Here is a 21324-nt window from a genome sequence, read left to right on the forward strand (position 1 = left end):
TGACAACCCATTTCCATTTTGCTGGGTTGAAAAGTCTATGGGCACATCCATAAAACAATAAAGACTCAAGCTTAGCTGTAGATATCATCTTGTTAATACATGACCGGGAGGAATATAGCACAGCTTTTTACCTAGGACCTGCAAGTCCATTTGATTCTTTTCCCTGATTGCAAGAAAATAGGTCAAGTGCCTGTTTTTGAAAGATCCTGTTGTAGAAAGAGCCCCCCTGTGTACAAGGGCTTACCTCACAGCCTGTTGCCCTGTTCCGGCTAAATTACAGACAAGGAGCAGGATTCTGCCGCCTCCACCATGGTGCAGGAACTCTGATGACATGGCCCCATTAGGAACCAAACGCTGCCCCTCTGGCTCAGCAGAATTGGGAGAAGATGGGAGACTCTGTGGGCAACCTGGAAAAAAAAGGAAAACATGTACAAATGCTTCAAGCTGACTTAAGCGCAATGAAACTTTCAAAGAGACATCGGTCATCAGCACAAAAACTGCCTGCATTGAGTAGATCAGTTTATTAATGCGGATAAATCAGATAATGAGATCTTTCTCACAATGTTAAAAGTTACTGCTTGTCACCCCTACGCATCACTTTTTTTTTCACAGAAAATCCTATTTCCATTTTTCTAATGGAATAGGGAAGAAAGTGGAAAATATGCCCTGACAATAGACCAGCCAATTAGTTTGTAAACAAGTTTGGAATCTGAACATACTTTCCCCAATCCATCATTACTGTGAAGATCACTCTAATTCTGAATAGGAGGGTCAGTCTTAGAAGTCCAATTATATTCAGAGGTGTAAAGTTTAGCATAATCTCTTTATTCTCAATTAATGATTTGGCATACTGTGGTCTCACCTTGCCAGCACTATCTGTTTTGGGACTTGATAAAGCTCTGGCTGAACTGAGGCAGAGGATTTAGGATGTAAATATCCAAAATGACAGAGCTAACATTTCCCCTTTTTAGCCCAACTGCTGCTCCTTTCTGGACTATCCCTAATTATATTTTTATATGCTCTACAAAGGAACTTATTTATGTTGGCCCAAATTGGGGCACCACCTATTAGAGAAACAGTTGGAAGATATACAACTCTCCGTTGGAAAGTGGAACTTGCTTTGTTCAGTAGAATCTATCACACATGTGCTGTTTATACAACTTAATACTTCCAATTGTTAATAACTCTGCTTGCCATTGGGACCAGGAACCTTTCTGTTGATGTGATAGAATCTAGCAATGAGTTACAAGAGGGAGGAGCAAAGAGACATATCAGTCTTGAATTGTTGCTATGCAGAAAGAGATATAGAAAAGATCCTCCCTAATTTTTCACAGCATTTATCAGACAGTCATGCAGAGTATACTTTAGTGTGGCAAGATTCTGGCTATTACAAGCAATATTTAAAAAGTACTCTGAGCTATTACTCGTGTTATTCTTGGTTTCCTATGGCTGATAGTTGCATCCATCTTTATTTGATCTCTCAGCAGCTTTTGATATCAACTGTGGTATCCTTCTCGATCACCCCAAAGCACTAAGGGTAGGTAGCACAGTGATGGGCTTGTTCACTTCCTTTCTCCAGGATCAATTCCAGTCAGTGGTGATCGAGGAGTAAAGATCCTGCCCTCAGCCCCTACTTTGTGTGATGCCACAGGGGTTTGTGCTTTCTTCTTTTCTATTGAACATCTACATATCAGTGGATAAGCTCATCCATTGCCATGGGTGAGGTATCCTCAGATATACTATTATCGATTATACATTGATAATGCTCCTTTGATGCTGTCTTTTATCCTGGTGTTTGGAGGCTATGAGGATCTGGGTGGAAATCAACAGGCTTCAGATGAACACTGGCAAAATGGAGTGGCTTTGGGTTTTAAGTCCCACCTTTGGTACTGGATGTGGTCACGGTACCGCAAGCAGACATTGTGTATAATCTGAGGATCCTCCTGGATTCATAACTCCTGCTCAAAAAGCAGGTGGCAGTTATAGCTAGGAGGGCCTTTGCACAACTCTGTCTGGCACACCAGTTGCACCCATTCCTAGATGAGGTGAATCCACTCATAGTCACTCATGCCATGGTCATCTCCTGATTAAATTATTGCAGTACACTGTACATGGGGCCAGATACCCTTGAATAGGGCCTGGAAACTTCAACTTCAGTACCTGGAAGCATCTACTACAAACTTTGGTGTAAAATGCAATGGTACGAGCAGCTATGCATGCTTCTGGTAGAACACATATGACACCTCTGCTTCATGAACTGCATTGGTTTCTGGATCCTGGTACTGGTGTTGATCTTTAAAGTCCTTCATTGGCATAGGACTTATTTGAGGGACCACATTGCCTCAATTTTATCTACCTGTACTATCAGATCCAGCAGCAAAGACATATTATGGATTTAGTGGGCTCTAAGCAGTGGGGTTTTTCTGCTGTGATGCGTGCACTGTGGAATCTTCTCTCCTCTATGGTGAGGTTGACCTTATCACTTTTAAAGTTTCTGGAGGTCCCTCAAGACCTGGTTACATTAGCAGGCCTGAGGACTCCAGGGGATGGGTGAACTGGTGAGATGGTTCTGCTGTTTGTGAGACAGGTGGTTATATTGCCCTCTTCAAGTTTTTTTTTTTCTAAATCTTCTAGTCTATGTTATACTTTTAGGATTTCCTAGTATTATCCCGTGTAAATGCTAACTAGATACCATCTTGTTCAGTTTCCAAGCCCAGGAAAGTTGAGCGAAGTAATGTCACATGGCTGCAATTGTGACTATAAAACAACAGTTTATGATGCAGTACATTGATTCTGTCAGTTTCTGGAACATTCTACAGAAAAGTCAGGACCAACCAATCATACATTCATACAAATACAAATATTGCATAAATGTCTTTCCCTAAAACAAATGTTTGCCTAAATGATCTTAACTGATCCCCTCCAGTAGGGCAACCCTAACAACCAATATACTAGGATTTACTATTCCTGATCCCTAGACTTAACCTTAGACAACTTGATCTGTACCTCAGTTTCAAGGTGGATCATTCCTTCCGCACAGATTTAGGCTGCATAATCCATTAATGAAAGCTGGCAATAGGACTGTCCCAAAGGCAGGATATTTTGTGAAATTCCATCTCCCAGATCTGCTCACATACTGTCACCTCTCATGTTTTTCAATTAAGGCTTCTTGTTTAGCCCAGAGAAACAATAAATCACTGCCAGACTGTGTCTTCAGACCCATTCTTGTCTTGCATCTACAAGCGCATTCTTTTAAAGAAATGCCGCCATCTGGACAGATGCGTGCCAGCCCCACAGCTCAGATAAATGCTTTTGAACCTCTTCTTCCTGAAGTCACCCTTGTCAGGTTCACCTCTGCAGATTCCTAACCCAACCAAGCATCTAAGAATTCAGAGCTATAGAAATTCTCAAATGGGATAATTCCAAATATATTTCTAAGCATTAAAGTCTTCTGGACTATGTGAAGCCTGCATGTTTGAATGTTCCCTACAATTCTTACTCATACAGTGAAAAATAATGCAATCATTCTTCCCACATGATTATTTTTATAATGGAGCATCCTAACATTCCCTCCCCTAGGAGTGTGATGGGATCTGTAATGTCAGAGGATATTTGGAACACAGAGATTCAATCTATTGCATCCCAAACATGTCTGATCAATAATCAAGACAGAGCAGATAAAAAGCAGAGGCTGCCAAGCAGTGTGCATAGCTTCCTAAGACTTCCCACTTTTTTGAGAGGTGAAAAGTCCAGCAGGTTAGCAGAATGCTTGGTTTAAGGTCCTTTTCCTTACACAGATGGACCTTTCACTGATATGTATCTAGATGGCAAGAGTTTCTTAAGCTACAAAAAAATGGGGAAAAAAAGTTTCGGTTACTGCTATGAAAAAGTCAGGAAGTCATCTCTTTCATAGCATGTAGGTGGGAAAGAGGAACTCTGAGAATATCTGTTGCAGAATAATAATAATACCTAAAGGGCTACCTCGTTATTTGGAAATTCTAAATTTATCAGACTTTAACATTCCGATTCTACAAAAAAACTGCTCTACTCGGAACATATTTATATTTCAAGAAGATACTTGGTTGATACCTAGAACGCTGGCAGCAAACCGTATCAACCATTAGCACCAGTTACTTGTATTTGTAATGCATTTTTGAATGTTCAGTTGGCTGAGTTTCATGTTTAATGAATAAAGTATATAATAATAACAGGAATAGCTTATAACCTTATAACCTAAAGTTATTTTAACAGTTCCTAGGTCCTTGGTTAGGACTTGAGCTGTTGAGCTACCAACCAGTCCCAAAGGCTGTGAATTTCACCAAAGATTAACCACATATATAATAATAATAATAATAATAATAATAATAATAATAATAATAATAATAATAATAATAATAATAATGTGAAGTCAACATCATACGAGGAATCTTCCAAGGGGATTCACTTTCACCACTACTGTTCAACATTGCATTAATTCCACTGACAATAATCCTACAAAACACAAAACTGGGATACCAAATCTCAAGCCAACATGGCAAGATAAACTATCTACTATACATGACTTTAAAATGTATGCAAAAAGCCCCACTGAACTTAAATCAATACTCAACACAGTTCAACTGTTCAGCAGTGACATCAAAATGAACTTTGGGCTTGAAAAATGTGCTATATTATCCATGCGGCGAGGAAAAATGGGAAAAAAACAGAAGGAATAGAACTGGGAAATGGAAATATAGTGAAAGCATTAGCAAAGGATGATGATTACAAGTACCTAGGCATATTGGAAACAGATAACATCTTGAATGGAAAAGTCAAAGAGTCAATGCAAAAGGAATACATCAAGGGGGTCAGCAAAATATTAAAATCAAAGCTGAATGCTGGAAACATAATTAAAGCCATTAATACATGGGCAGTTCCAGTGATACACTACTCAGCTGGAATCATAAACTGGACTGGCTGAACTGGAAAACCTGGACCGGAAAACACGCAAACTTTTGAATATGTACCACGCTTTACATCCACGAAGTGACATCGACAGGTTGTACTTGCCAAGAAAAATAGGGAGTAGGGGGCTATTGCAAATCCATCAAACTGTAGAAGAAGAAAAACAAAGTTTGAATGATTATGTGAACCAAAGTACAGAAAAATTGCTGCAGTCTGTGAATATGGAGAACAGCATAAAAACAACAGAAACAAAGGCAGAATATAAGGATAAACAGCTGGATGATAGATTAAATAGATGGAAAACCAAAGCTTTGCATGGACAGCAGTTGAAAAACATTGAAGGAAAATATGATGACAACTTGACATGGACATGGCTTAAGATGGAAACTATCAAGAAAGAAATGGAAGGTTTAATACTGGCTGCTCAAGAACAAGCACTACAAACAAATGCCATGAAAGCGAAGATACAAAAATCCACTGACAACCCAAACTGCTGACTTTGCAATAACAAAGTCGAAACTGTTTCACATTTAATATGTAAATGCAGCTAAATCGCACAAACTGATTACAAAGCTAGACATGACCGAGTTGCTAAATTAATCCACTGGTCATTATGTAAAAAATATGATTTACCTGTATCCAGAAAGTCATGGGAACATGAAGTGGAAAAAGTTATCGAAAATGAGAAAGTGAACATCTTGTGGGACTTTCGAATACAAACGGATCGTCATTTGGAGCACAACACGCAAGATATCACGGTTGTAGAGGGCCAAAGTGTACAGTTTATTGATATTGCTGTTCCTGGAGATGCCAGAGTCAAAGAAAAAGAACTAGAAAAAATCATGAAATATCGCGACCTGGCCATCGAAACTACACGGCTATGGATGAAGCATGTAACAGTGATACCCTTTGTCATCGGGGCACTTGGCACCTTGTCCAAGAATTTCACAAGATGCATCAACAAATTTCAGCTTTCTGCAATAACACCAGCAGAACTGCAAAAAACTGCGCTACTCGGAACATCTTATATTTTAAGAAGGTACTTGGTTGATACCTAGGATGCTGGCAGCAAACCGTATCAACCATTAGCACCAGTCACTGGTATTTGTAATGCATTTTTTAATGTTCAGTTGGCTGAGTTTCATGTTTAATGAATAAAGTATATCATAACAAAATAATAACAATAATAATAAATATATGATGCAATAGTGGTGAATATCTACAGGTCAGGATAAGGGTGAAGGTTTCTTCTTTGAGCTTGTGGGTTGGTTTCTGAACGTTTCATTACCAGGTTAGATAACATCTTCAATGGAATTTAGGGGTTGTCATTTTTCTCTTCATAGTTCCCATCATAGTCAGTGATCAATATTCTGCTGCTTAGAACATTATTTCTGCAGTTCTGTGGGTATGTCAAGTGAGGGTCTTATGATGGGTCAGGTGTGGGTCATCAGGGAATCTTGTGATGGGTCTTGTGATAGGGAGGTTACATCAAGTCAGGGACATTGGGAGGTGAACTGCTGGTGGGGAGGTTGTGTGGGTTGGTTGAAGGTCAGTGTTGTCTCTGGTTGGCTGTGCAGTTGATTTGGATTCTGAGGGGTTCATAGGCTGGTTATAAGTAAATGTGTCTATTGCTGGAATTGCTTGAGGAGTGCAGGCTTCGATGAACTCACGAGCATGGCGAGTGGTAGCAAGGCCGATGATTTTTGTGTTGTTCCAATTGAACTGGTGCTTGTTGGTGTCGGTGTGAGTAGATATTAAGGATTTGAGATTGAGGCGTTTAACTGCCAGCTGGTGTTCGTGAATCCTGGTTTTTAATTGATGTGATGTTTGTCCCACATAGAATGGGTTGCAATGGTTACAGTTGATTTTGTAGATTACATTGTTTCTTTCATCCTTCTCTATATTGTCTTTGGTTCTGAATAATTCCTGGCGGAGTGTGCCTGTGGGTTTGTGGGCTAATTGCTATTCCTAGCGGTTGGAGGATTCTGGCTGTCATTTCCGACACCCCTTTTGTGTATTGTAAGGTTAGGTTTTACATGGTGGTTGACTGTGTAGTGTGTCTTGATTTGGGTACTATGTGTCAGAATATGCATTTGGAAGATAAGCATTAGAGAGATTTGACACAATAATATTGGGCTAAATTTGGGGTAATTTTTTTGTGGGGGAGGAGGCATTTTTGATGAGTTGGGAATAAGTGGAAAATGTCATTGTCTGTTCCCACATTCAAGAAACAGTAGATGTCTCTTACTGACCATGGAATAAGCAAAAAGTGAGGATCTTGCTAAAGTCAATCCTATCAAAAGATTTCACTTATGCCCCAACAAATTCTACTGCAATTTAAAGGCATTCATTTATGCTGAAATCACCTTGCCTATTCCACCTCTACTTTCAGGTTTTAGAAATAATCTGTATTGGACTTGTTGAAAGCTGTACTGATTTGTATGCCTAGGTTTCATTCTAAAAGGGAAAGCAGATAGGAAACCTGAAATTTAAATTCTCTTTGCAGTTCTTATATCCCTTATAGGCTCCACCCTAACTACATCTTCCCACCAATTGAGGACTGACAACAAAACCTCACTTACGCTCCTGGCATTTGCAAACCGAAAAACCAATTTATCTTGATTCAAGTCTGACCCTTTGAAGCACAAATAGCTTGGCTGCCTGCCAAGTTCAGGAAAGCTAAAAATAACCTTTTGTATGAGTCACAGGAACAGATTCCCTCTTTTTTTTGGCCACACAGGAATCAATTACAAAATGCTACTAGTAAGATCCTAGTTTACAACAGTCATATCGAGTATATTCAAAACAGCAGCACCCAAAAAGGTTCTCATAAGCCCCGGTGAAATGGTGGCAGCAGTATTTCAGATCATTGCCATATCATTCAACTTATAGGTAAGGGCTTTGTGTGCCTCTGAGTTAGTTTTTGGCATCTGATGACTGCCTGGACTAGTCCTTGTTGGCTGGGGAATTCTGGGAGTTGAAGTACGTGCATCTTAATGTCATCACGGTTGAGAACACCGAGGAAAAATGCTACTCGTGATAATGTAATTGACATTGCTGTGGCTTGCTTAATCAGCTGATTAAATGTGTTCATTTTAGAAAGGGAACTTCTATGAAGGTGTCTGACCTGAGTATCAGTTGATAAAGCTGATGAAGAAGGCTGAAAGGATGGAGAATGCTTTTAAAGACAGTCTTCATTCTCTGATATATCTGACTGAATGACGAGTAGGGCAGAGCCCAAGGACAGGACACAAAAAAACAAAAAGAATAGAGGATTGTGAAGATGAGGAGCATCTGACAGCAGAAAGTAGCAATCTTGGAGATAGGCCTTGGAGGCCTAAAGGATAGTCAGGTAGGCTACAATGGAGTAGCACCCCTGAAGTTATCGATGTTTATGGAGTAAAAATAATGTTATGGAACTCTATTGAATAATAGGACTATTCTGGGCAATGAGAAGTGGGCAAGTAACTATTAATTTTTGATGAAAGATGAGTAAAATATGAGCCTGAAAGCCAAATCATATTGTGGTCTGTATTCACATGGATTACTTCAGTAAGTGTACTAGTTGACTGTAGAAAGCTTGATGAAGCCTTTCAAAATGCCCAGTTTTGAAAGAGTGTTGGCTAATATCAGGGTTTGAATTTCTAGTTTTCTGGAGATTTATTGAGCCATCTGCATCCAAGACCTCTAAATACAATATTCTTTTCTTCTTTTAACACCTAACACCAAGAAAAATGTAATTACAACCAACCAAGTCATATTTTCATACAGGTCTCCCTAGTTTATTATGGGAAACTCATAGGTTTTCCTTAATAGTTTTTGAAGGATTCAACAGCTTCAGCAATATTAAAAATCACAACCAAGGTTAATGCTGCACAACACCTTAAAACAGAAGGTTTCAAATTCTGCACATCATACCCTCTAAAATTATACAGGTATTCTGTGTAGGAATTCAGCAACATGTTTAACACGAATGGTTTCATTAGGATTAGATTGGGCAAGAAATAAATATAAACGTACTTTTAATTATTAAGGTTTAATCTATATACTGTGTAATACTCCTTCAGCTTTGCAACTACTCATTTTCATGTTTGTTGAGGCAAAGTGAGGAACAAACTTGAAGCAAATTTTGGCAGAATTCCCAGTTTGCATAATTCTAATCATTTTTTATAGTATGCAATTGTCCTCTGTTGCTTGTGACCCCAGGAGAAAAGCACTTGATCTACAGTTTTTTTCATCTCTACTTTAGACTGCAAGCCACATCACAGAATGTTATTTTCTGTTGGAAAATAACAAAAATACAAGGTGAGGATGTTATAGTTAAAGAGCTTAAGACTCTTTCTTAAGAAAGAAAGAATCTTAAGAAAGATCTGAGTTATTGCAATGTTATCTGGAGGAGCAAAAAATTGGAGAAGCATGCAAAACATGTTTAATGTTATTAATACCATACTGTCCTCACCTTGGAATTGGGCATTCATTCATAATTTGTCAGTCAAAAATACTATTTAATGCACGCTAATTAGGAGAAAAAGATATACTAGGTTAAAATACTTTCACTAATAAAGTATGGATTGATATTTTCTATGGCAAAAAGCTTACAAATTTGCATATGCAATACACATAAGACGATTTTGATATTATTACAAAGTATTAGCTCATTCATTCAGCATTATATACTGTAGTAATAAGGAACAAGTGAAAACCCAGGGAGGGATGATAAAGGCAGTGAGCAAACTGCTGCAACTATACAGTATATATTTAAAGAAACAGAAATGGAACAAGTATCATACTCAGTATGTCACAATTCTCCAATAGTAAAGCTCTAAAAACAGAAGAAAGATTGAGACTGAGCAAGTTCTTTGATAGTCTAGGACAGTGATGGAGAACATTTTTGGCATCAAGTGCCGAAAAGGGAGCACCCACATACGTGGGCATACTTCGCATGCATTTGTCCGGGACACAACCCGGAAGAGGAGCTGCGCAGTGGGCATGCGCACACCAGAAAATAAACTTCTGGTTTCCGGCACACTCATGCGCACCGCCCAGCCGGTCTTCTGGTTACTAGCATGCAGGAGTGCGTGAAGATCAGTTGACCACTACACATGCTCATGCCAGAAAACGGAAGACCAATTCTTCCAGTTTCCGGCACTGCTGCATGCACGAATGCCAGGTGATTGTCACATACGCATGCACACCATAAACCCAGAAAAGGAACAGGAAACGCCGCACATACCAGGCAACATGGCTCCTTTGGGCACATTTGCCATAGGTTCGCCATCACAGGTCTAGGACTACCTCAGAATGTATTTGTGGGATTGATCAGCTAAAGTACTTTGATATCAAAATCTCTCTATGAGATACTATGGATTGATTGATTTATTGATCGACAGATTGACTGGTATGCCACCAAAACCATACAACTCATGGTGGTTTACACCAATAAAAAAAATTAAAAACATTTAAAATGTCAATAAATAATACAACATTGGGCAATTTCAACTTTCAAATGCCCTGCAGAGCAGAATACTTTTGTCCTAGGTGCTTTTCAGAAAAGTGCTAGATGTGCCATCAAGCTGACCTCTTATGGGACATTATTTCACAAAGTGGAAGTCACCCACACAAAACACTGGCCTACCTTTATGGAAGAGACTATTGCCAGACATAGGTTTCTAGGCCCTAAACTTGAATTATTATTCTGTGTTTTACTTTATTAGTTCATGTTCTCTCCAAAGTCGCCTCACGGCAAGATGGGTGACAAAAAGTTTAATACATAATAATGTTTTAATAGATTTTGGAGAAAAGAGGACCTCTTAACAACTTCCGAAAAAGTGAAACAAAAAATCAACTGTGGCATAAGCAATAGAAAAAGGAGCAAGAAAAACATGAATTCCTGTTTCTCTTGGTTTTAGAATTCAATTTTGTGCAACCTCCTTTAAAGAAAAGATAGTTGTAGGATGAGAAAGGGTGATGATAAAAGAAAGCAATTCTTGGCTGATGAATACTTTATTTGTACAATTTTCTACAGAAGTAGCTGTTCAGTTTATTAGCTTGTATAACAGCTTCTCTTTGTAGATATCTTGCAGTTATAACTTTCTTCAGAAGCCACTCCATTTCTTGTACAGAACTTACAGTAAATTAGGCAACTTCAAAGATAAAATAAACACACATACAAAGAGACACAGACACACAAACAAACACAGTGGACAATAAAGCTGACCAAGGAACAAAAAAACCCTTTTTTCCTAATAACCTCATGATGCAATCACCAGTGTACAAATCTTAATAAGAAGCTGTTAAAGTGACAGAGCTGTAATACCCCTAAAGCCTACTTAACCATTGGCTATCTAACAGGACTACTACTAATCTAGGCTAGCCAGGTAGTACAAGAGGAGTGTAAAGGATAGATCTAGTCTTCAGTTAAAGTTATTGGTCTGCTTCTGATCTCATCAAGACAGTTGAATATTTTCACTTTACAACTATGTCACTAGCAACAGAGTTGCCAGTATCAACTGTTGTTGGTAAGTGAGGCCTAAATAGTGCTATCTGCATTTTAGAAGTTATATTATTATTTATTTTCTGGCTCAGGTGGACTATGGCAAAGGCGAGCATTACGTATGATCTGCAGTGTGCATTAAGAAAGTATAATCTCATAATTTGACTTTAGCATATATTAATTAGTCTATTTGTCGGTATAGTTGTAGATCAATTATATGGCCTAAGGGGTAACAGGTGGCTTATGAAAGTGATCTATATGACCTACCAATGCTCTTGTCCAATCCCATTCATCAATTAATCAGTTCACAGAAAAAGAAAAAGAAACTAGTATGCGTTGAATATGTGCTCCTGCCAAAAAAAAGGAAGCTGAAAAAGCTGCATTTTCATTTCCAACAACCATGATAATTTATCAAAACAGGGTTTAGATAACTGGTAAGAGCCTTGACTTTCCACTGTTGTAGATAAAAAGAGGTTATTAATTTGCAAAATAATGGAAGTGTATTGTGTGGTTTTTTTAACCACCACTGTAAGATGTACCTGAGATTCGGGAGGAGCTACCCCTTCTAAAAGAGAGTGGGGCCTGGAAAGCATAAATGTTGTCCCCTTCTGCAATGGAGTTCAGATCCTCATCATCCGAGAAGGAGCACTGGAACCCTGACTGGTTTAGTTCAACCAGGATTACCTGCAAAAAGACCAGTTAAGGATATCAACCTCAAAAAATGTGATGTTCCAATCACACAGTACAGAATTCTCCCAGAGTAACAGAGCATGAGAGACAATTGTCTGGCTAACCTGGTCAGGCGAAATCTTGCCCTCCTCAGCCACCATTTCCCTCAACTTTGACACAGTGCTGAAGAGAGGCACAGCTAGGCCTACACGCACAAATCGCTGGCTTTTGGACTGGAAGACAAGAGTGACATTCAAAGGCCTGGAAGAAAAGGAAACACAAGGGAATTTAGAATTGAGGAATACTCAGAATGCCCCTGATTCACAGTTAACTCACATCCAGTCTGCCCTGTCCGTCTGTCTGTTTATTCATTTGTTTGTTCACTCATTTATCCTCTGCCTTAACTTGGCCACATCATTTGTTTAGTTATATGTTATTGCTTATGAACAAAGAAATGAATTGGATTGTTTCCTAATTTTTTTATCACCTATTTTGAGCATGGAGATTTGGAACACATGTATTGTAAACATACGACTGGAGGACCAGGGATGAACAGATTGGTAGAAAACTCCCCCATTTTGAGCCCTGATCCTTTCAAAGCACTAAAAAATGACACCTTCTGCATCTTTAAGAATGTATCTGTCACCGTGGATATTAAAATTTATTCATTAAAAATAATGTGCAGTATAGCCTTTGAATTGTGTAGGAGCAATCTGAAATACACAACTACATCCACAGTAGCATAATATGCAGAATGATTCCTACATTGCTGGAAAGAGCTACATTACAGCACTCTGTCCTATAACCTGCCCACCCACTCAAATACGTTATGGCTACAACACTCAAAATTCACAAACAACCTGCCTTTTATTTTCAGTTCAACGCCCATAAGATATAAAATTTGTACTGAGAAGAAATGCAAAGAGTTGAATTTGAAGACCCAGAAGGGGGAGGCAAAAATGGGAAAGCAAGCAAGCATTCTGGGAGAAACCAAGGAGTCTTATCTCATGTTCCTACAGTTAATTAGAATGCAAAGCTAGAAAACAGGTGCTGCTTCAAGGTATCTGTTGATTCTAGCAGAAGCCTAAGAAATCTAATGCTTACTTAAGGTCTAAAACATGGAGTGGAGGCGTAATTTCTTCTACTTAATGTGTTTTATGGTTCATCTTTTCCTGACAGGAGCAGAACATGGATTTGACCTGGCATTGGTTGCACAGTGAAGAATTTCTCCTAAAACTTCTACGTGGTAGCATTCAGTGGGTGCTTTCCTATGCTCTCTTTAAATGTGTTGCTTGAAATGAAAGTCTATGCTGCTTTTTTCTTTAATTTCAAACCACGGATGGGTTGAATTTGGATCAGGGGCATAATAGATAAGAAAGGTGGCTTTAACTCTTCCCTCTTCCATTGAGATCATTAGCAATAGATCGTTTCTGAATAATAATTTTTATTAAAAGTTGAAAGATAGAATTAAAAAGCGAATATGAATTAAGAAAACTATGAAAGCGTTAAAAGAATCTGCTGGAGACTGCTTCTTGTGAGAAGCTGTTGCTATGGAGGGCACATCACTTTCTCTCGGCCCAGTCCACCTCACAAGAGTGTTACTAGTGGTGAAAATCAGATTGGGGTGCACTCTAATGCTGTTTTGAATTCCTGAAGGAAAAGTGAGATGTAAAGCTAACAAATACAAAAACAAATGACACTATTGTTAAAGATAGAAATTTGCTCCCTTTTATTAGATCAAAGAAGGTCTCCTGAATATTATCCACTGGATATTCCGCAGAGTTATGCTCCAAGCAGCAACACTGAGCCAGAACAAAAAGCAAATTTAGTTCATTTCATTGATATTTAAATCAATTACATTAAATATAATTGATAATGTTACTTAGCAAATATAAATTCCCTTTTCTTCTTCTGCCATATAAAAATATTTGTCAGGGCAGCCTCCATCAGTAACCAAGAAAGAAACCACTCAACTCCATTTTTCAGAATTAAGAGTACTTTTACTGGTTGAGTAGATAGCAGCTAGGCAAAGCAAGATCTGAGGCAAAAGCGTGCGTAATCATAGATATCAATATGTGACCCAACTCCCTCCCCCTAGTAACCCCATCCCCCAGTCCAATCCGCACACCCCACAGGTGTCATGTGGGCTGCAGATTCAAAACCCATCATCAGGTTGGTATGCCGGACGGTTGGCCTTGGCGGCAATTCTACTATCTGCAGCATGCGCAGTAGATGGTGAGAAAATCACTCCCTTCTTCATTCACTCCTGTGCTGAAGCTTCCCCTCCCAAATACCATGTTATCTCCCCCCCTCCCCGTTTCAATGGCAGCCGAAAGCAAGCAGCAAAGCAGAGGCTGACAATATTATTTAGTAACAACTTCTAAAGTTTGTTTGGAGCAACATGTTGGGTTTATAGAAGACCTCGGACTGTGTCCCTCTCTTTTAGATCTAAGCCTTAAGATCTAGATCAATATTCGTTTCTAATATTCAAGTGCAGATATAAACTCCCTTTGTACAACCCTGTAGTCCCTATTTGGGGTAGAGTCAGGGCAACTGAATGGGACTGAGCATTTACTGGCTGGAGGTCCTTCCTGATATCATGCAGGGTTCGCAGCAGATATTTTTTCTTTGTGTTTTTTCTTTGTGTCCTAGGAGAGAAACATCTGCCGCTATTTAGGATTGAACTCTCAACCTTACAAGTGGGAGGTGAGTGTCTACATCACTAGGCCTCCACACCACTCATTCAAGTGCATATCTAGTGTGCCAATTTCACTATGGAGAGCTACCCTGGAAACATTTACAAATTCTAAACCTATCTAACTATTTAGAAATACAACTCACAGGAGTTTCAAAGATTCATATCCATAAAATTGGCATTTGGAGAAAGCACTTTAAGTGATGTGAAAAGAAGTATGGAGATTTTCTTCTTTTTTTCTGCTCATTGATAAAGGACTCAGGTGGCTGAATCCCCACAATGGAGACAGACTCATTGTTTAGCCTCTTTGCTGCCAAGCCCAGGCAAGCATAGATAAAGCCAAGAATCTGGAGGGAGTTCTAAGGATTTAACGACTGGAAAGAGACCAGAAAGCAAGTTGGAGGGAAGGTATAAAGGAGAGAGAGGGACACACTGAATCCTCCCAAGCTGTTTAGTAACAGACATTAAACAGACTCCATTTGGAAAAGAATTAATTCCAGACTACATAGGCAATTCTTTTTATTAAAAAATCAATTCCAAGGGGAACAAAAATCCTATGCATCTTAAAAGCTAAGGAATTAATTCTAGCATAAGCTTCTATAGAAATGATTTCGCTACATCAGATATCTAAAGCCCTACCAACATGCTTCTAAATTCAGAAAAAGTCTGGTAGCCTCTTTTGGGACTACAGTAAGCATTTTATTTAAGGCATGAGCTTTCATGGGCTGGTTATCATAAAATTAATAGGACTCTGTTCCTCCACCGTCTATGAGCTCCTGGTGGCCTTTTTCCCATTTCCTCAGGACATACATCAAGTACAGTCAGAACCCTAGAACACTTGAGAACAATGTGACGACTTGAAATGACATAACATTAGAGAGAAGATGGGAACAATATATAAAAGATACATTTAATCTACAATTCAGGTTCCATTTCTCAAAGTAAGGCTATGTTTTGATAATGCAATGCACATACTGAAGACAGTGAGATTTATTTCCAAAGAAACATGTACAGGGTAGAGCTGTCAGACATATGCAGCCCAATCCATTACACATTTATTCCTGTTCAGCTCTCAAGAGGTTGAGCACACTTCATCTTTGGCATTCAGATTTGTAATGAGCCCTTCTTGTCCAACTAACACCATTATAAAACTAAAACTTTTCTATAACCCTGTGTCTTGAGAATTCAAACTAAAAAGAGGTAGGGATTTAACCTATATTTTTAGTAGGACCTGGGAATTCTAAAAGCCATGCTTGTAATGCTGTCATCTTCTCATTTCCCAGCTTTCTGACTTCCCTAGAGCTCATGAATACTTGGCTGTACCCTCAATGGGAAAAAAAAAGTTTTGCTAGTTTCAGGGCCTTGACTCCCTGCTGTGCGTAACCAGCTGCCAAAAAAGTAGCAATTTCCAGCCTATGGCCCTTTTCTGACAGTATTTCTCACCCAGCTTGTGATGCTGAAAAAAACAAGACAGTTCTCGTCCTCCTGTAAGAAATAAGATGAGATTTCGGGACAGAAAAAAAGAAAATACTTCTGAATACTACCTAGCCTCCCAAAACATGTTTCTTCTTGCAGAAACAGAACAAAAATACAGTTATAAAATGTAATTCCTAATTTGAGAATTGTAATAAATGGAGTTGTGGTCTGGCTATATAGAAAAATTGGCCAGTTCAATGGAGTTTGGGAACTTTTAGAACAGGAATGGTGAATTTTTGAGTCCTTCAGATGTATAGATCTTGGCAGACAAGGACAATAAATTTTATTCTTATTCACCTAAATAATATTTAGGCTGGTGGTTCTCAACCTTTTCTTTACCACGAACCCCCTTTAAATACCTTATGTGGCCACGGACCATGTCCACTGACCCACAAGACTTAACTCAAGGTTTAAATCATAACTTTTCTTCAAGCCTTCATGGACCCCCTGGGATGACTTCGCAGCCCCCAGGGCTCCTTGGACCACAGGTTGAAACCACTGATTTAGGGAATAAACTGTACCAAGGCAGTTTGCACATGAAATGTAGATTTGTAATGAAATTGGACTTTTAGTGTGATAGAAAGAAAAGAAAGCTTACATTACAAATGTCTTAAGTGTAAAACCTTAATTTTAAACAAAGCAATAGAAATTCTGAAATTCACTTGTGGATGCAGACATACTAAAAATAGAAAGATGGGAATGTCTGTCTTCATCAGCTTACTGCACAAGTACTATGCATTAAAATTTGAAATATTTAAAATGCAGATTTCAAGAGAAAATATGTCTGGAAATATACATTTCAAGAATAGTGATTCTTAAAATATGACTTTAAATATCACTTTTTTATTTAAAAAAAAGATGAAAAAGAAAGATTAGTGAGAGAGAGATGATAAAATATGTATATGAATGAGAGAGATGATAAAATATGTAAATGAACGTATGCAATATTAAAGGAAGTGGAATTCATACTGTATATTCTAGTGCAGGGGTGTCCAAACTTGGGAACTTTAAGACTTGTGGACTTCAACTCCCAGAATTCCCCAGCCAGCCATGCTGGCTGGGGAATTCTGGGAGTTGAAGTCCACAAGTCTTAAAGTTCCCAAGTTTGGACACCCCTGTTCTAGTGAGAACACAGGAGCGGAAATATGATCTGTCACCAAACATACCTGGTTTGACGCAAGGGGATGGGCAATGAGATACATAGAAAAGGATCAAAAGTATTGCTCTGTTTCCGGCAATGAGGACAAGTCAATGAAGATCTAGAGAAAAAAAAAGTAGAGAAATTCTTCATCAATAGAGAAATTGACATCAAGTTTGGCAATGCTAGTTTTTAAAAAGCTGGCTTCTAATTTGGTATTCTAGAGTATGAAGTTTTCTTCAACTTTTGGGCTAAAAAGGAAACTACAGATTGCTAAAGACCTGAGAGTACATCTCCTGTCAAACATGCAAACAGATATTTCTATGAAAATTAGTAGCACTTTGATGAGACCTGCCTTGCATATATTACATTGTGCCTTGTATAATATATGCAACGTTTACATCTCTCTGTCAGGTAAGATCTAGATAAATGAACTTTCAGGCTCTCTCTCTCAACCTCTGAAGGGTCTGGTTCTGTTTATTACATTCCTCATGGCAAAATTATTACAATAAATATCCAATGCAACCTATTTAGAATTGTTATCATTACACTAAATCAACTTTTCAAACAAACAATATATTTCCATTTTTACCCATATAAAATGATTTGTAGCATACAAGCATAAAATAATGTAACCATTTTCTTACCAACTCCAGGATCATTTGGCAACAGGTTTCTCCATAGTATTTTAGTTAATTTCTTTCTGTAATAATTGGTGGTTCGTATTTTTACATCTATGCTTACAGTGTATTTAAGACTTTTATTAATTAGTAACACCCCCTCCCCCTACACATAGCTTGGTCAGGGGCAAGGGGATAATATACTAATTTATTGATAGAGTGAAAAACAGATCTCATAGTTTGCACCTTTAAAAACTGAATCACAAATGTGCTTGCCAACATTATATTGATTCTTCACACCAAGAGGGAGGGAGGAGGGAAGGAAGTTTTTCATAATGTTAAGAGAGTTCATGGACTTTTTCTTTGACATATAATCTTTGTTGGCTAAATTTCAGGTTTTGTTTCTCACATGAAAAGCAGGGAGAAAAGGTTTTAAATGAAGTATATATTCAGTTGGATCTGTTCGACTTAGCCCACCATACTCTGAAATTCACTGTTTGCCTGCTACACTAATAATGGTATGGACATCCTTTTTTGGTCCAAATATTCTATGCGCTTTTAACACCCGCTTAGGATCACAGAGAGAGTAGCCGATAACATCATGATGGAGAAATGTCTCGCTCATTCTCTCCCCTCCCTTCCCCTTCCCTCCCCCCCCCTTTTTTTTTTGGAAAGAGGAGGTTTAAAGGTAAAGTGAGTGCCTTAAGCTGTCAGGTTAAGTCACCCATTCTGCCCTTTTAAATCACTTCAAAACAACTAAAATGGCAAAATTGGAGGCCAAAAGAATAAAAAAGGTCTTCAAAAAGCCCAAATTTTCAAAACTGCCAAATCAGTCTTATAGGCAGTAACTTGCTACTCCCTGCAATAAACAGTAATAAGCCCTAAAACTGAATTAGCTAGCACTCATTCTCAATCTTACACCCATAAGTGTGGCTAAGAGGCTGCCCATGGATTGAATTTGGTGGAACGACCTAAACATGAAATCATGACTAAGAATCCCCATGTCATAAAGAGACCATTTCCAGTTAAGATGGCCAAATGGTTTAATGTGCCTTTCAAACTGCCCCCTTTGGTATTTCTCTAAGATTTATTTTATTTACACCCATCAGACTCTGAGACAAATGGTACCGTGTTTCCCCGAAAATACGGTCTGTCCCGAAATTAACGCCTTGCCACATTTTTCACATGGGCAAAAATATAAGCCCACCCCCAAAAATAAACCCCCTGGACAACCCCCCCTCCGACCAGGCAGACCATAGAGAGCATTCCTAGAGCGGCCGATGCTGGAAGACTCGGCAGCGGAGTTTTGAAGTTTTGAAGTTATGGTCAGAACGTGGTAGCGGCGGCCACCGCCGCTGCCCTGGGAGAACTGTGCAACGGCTTGGTGAGGCTGGGGGCAGAACAGGCGCTCACACAACCCTCCTCTCCAGCCGGGCAGAGCTCCATGCACTGATCTAGGGGGTATCCCGAATGTGCCAAGCCGTGGGAACTGGGGGGGCGGGCAGAGCGCCACGTGGCTTGGCGCCTTAGTGATACCCCCTAGGTCAGTGAATTGCGCTCTGCCCGGCTGGAGAGGGGATTTGCCGGGAGGCTGCTTGTGAGCGTGGTTACCTCATGGCTGCTTCACCCCTGAGGCTGTGCCCGGCTCTTTGGGAGTCCGCTCGCAAGGGAGCAGCCACCCAGCAACCCCAAAACAATAAGCCCTCCCTGATAATAAGCCCAAGGCCATATTTCGTGGGACAAAAGAAAATAAGACCCTGTCGTATTTTCGGGAAAACACGGTAATCAACAATATGAAATAAATACAATAAGACAGCCATACTATAATATTAAAACTTATAAAAACAACATTAAGCAATAATTAACTAATAACATATTTTCCATGGGCTCTCTAAATCACATCAGTTTTCAAAATCTTAATTACTGCAAGTAATGTGAGTGATATTCCAGTGCGAGTGAGTGCGAAACAAGAAACATGTGGACGAATGAGGTGATACCTGCACACCTGAGCTCCTCTCAAAATGTTTTTTGTCTGATCAAAGCATTTTTGGGGCATGTAGCAGAAATAAAGCCTCGGTTTCAAGGGGGGGGGGGGGAATAAAACATCTGAATTGTAATTCTGCATAGAGACCCATTTAAATCCAGGTAAAGAGAGTGGCAGATTTCTGTTTCATCCAAATAAGGGCACATTTCAACCATCTTTCCTCTTCATTCCATTAGTCACCTCTCACTTCCATTCCTAGTAATACCTGACAACTATTTTAACTCAGAAAAGACTCTAAGACAGTGATGGCTAACCTTTTTGGCACCGAGTGCCGAGAGCACGCGGAAAGCCCATAACGCAATGCATGTGCACACACACCCATGCGTGTGCTCCCTCCCCCATGTGCATCTTGCCCATGTGCGCATGAGCCCGCACATGCATGCATGACTCCCCCCGCATGCGTGCACGGTTCACCCACCCCCGCACATGTCCATATGTCTCCCGCATGCACCCCGCCCCCCGCACATGTGCGGCAGAGACCCGAAAATCAGTTGGCGCACATGCATGGCAGAACTGAGCTGGGGCGACAGCCCACGTGCCCGCAGAGTGGGCTCAGCATGCCACCTGTGGCACGCGTGCCATAGGTTCGTCATCATGGCCCTAAGAAATCAATCACATCTGCGCTATTCACTAAATCACGATTTTGCAAATTTTCACCTTAGTTTAAAATAGTACAGTAATCTTTTCTTTCCTAGGTTTTGTTAAACCAACACTCAGACTTTTACCATCTGCTTCCTTCAAAATCATGTGGCATACTAAATGACAATCTTTGGAACTTAAACAATTAAGACTCTCACTCCCCTTCATGCAAATGGATTGACAAATTGTGAAAGCATCCACAGATCTCTGGTGCATTTACATTTTGAAGAATTCTCACGTAGTTAACAATTCTAGTCAAAGGAATTTAAAGAGCCTAACTGGAATGAGAATAGCTCCAATAATCCAATTAATGAAAACTGAACTGGCTAAAGTAAACTTCAAGCCTATACCAGATGTCAATCATGCAACACAATAAATGTTTGCTATTTTATAGGAATATGTGTTACTTTACAAAATACATTCAAGTTCTTCCAGGAAGAGATTGCCAATTAAAGTTTAAAAAGGGGGGAAGGGGGAGGTGAAAAGGGGAAAAGGAGAAGAAAGGAAGATTGAGAGAAACGATTCACTTCAAAATTACTAGTAAATTATGAATATCTCCGAGGTAAGAAGGATTCAGTTTCAGCTTTCCTATCATAGCAAAGAAAG

At 39.3% G+C, this 21324-nt stretch overlaps 1 protein-coding gene across 1 annotated transcript in view; it reads right to left on the minus strand.

The window, feature by feature from the left end:
- The window catches only part of USP43 (ubiquitin specific peptidase 43), a 128209-nt gene that overhangs the window by 33484 nt on the left and 73401 nt on the right, over positions 1 to 21324 (minus strand). Inside the window, exons 4-7 of the mRNA XM_081969798.1 lie at positions 17444 to 17536; positions 12232 to 12367; positions 11977 to 12121; positions 245 to 407 (exon numbers count right to left, since the gene is read on the minus strand). Coding sequence (XP_081825924.1) covers positions 245 to 407; positions 11977 to 12121; positions 12232 to 12367; positions 17444 to 17536 — 537 coding nt within the window. The remainder of the gene's footprint in view (positions 1 to 244; positions 408 to 11976; positions 12122 to 12231; positions 12368 to 17443; positions 17537 to 21324) is intronic.

The sequence above is a fragment of the Natrix helvetica genome, assembly GCF_964273705.1.
Source record: "Natrix helvetica genome assembly, chromosome: 1".
Classification (NCBI taxonomy): Eukaryota; Metazoa; Chordata; class Lepidosauria; order Squamata; family Natricidae; genus Natrix; species Natrix helvetica.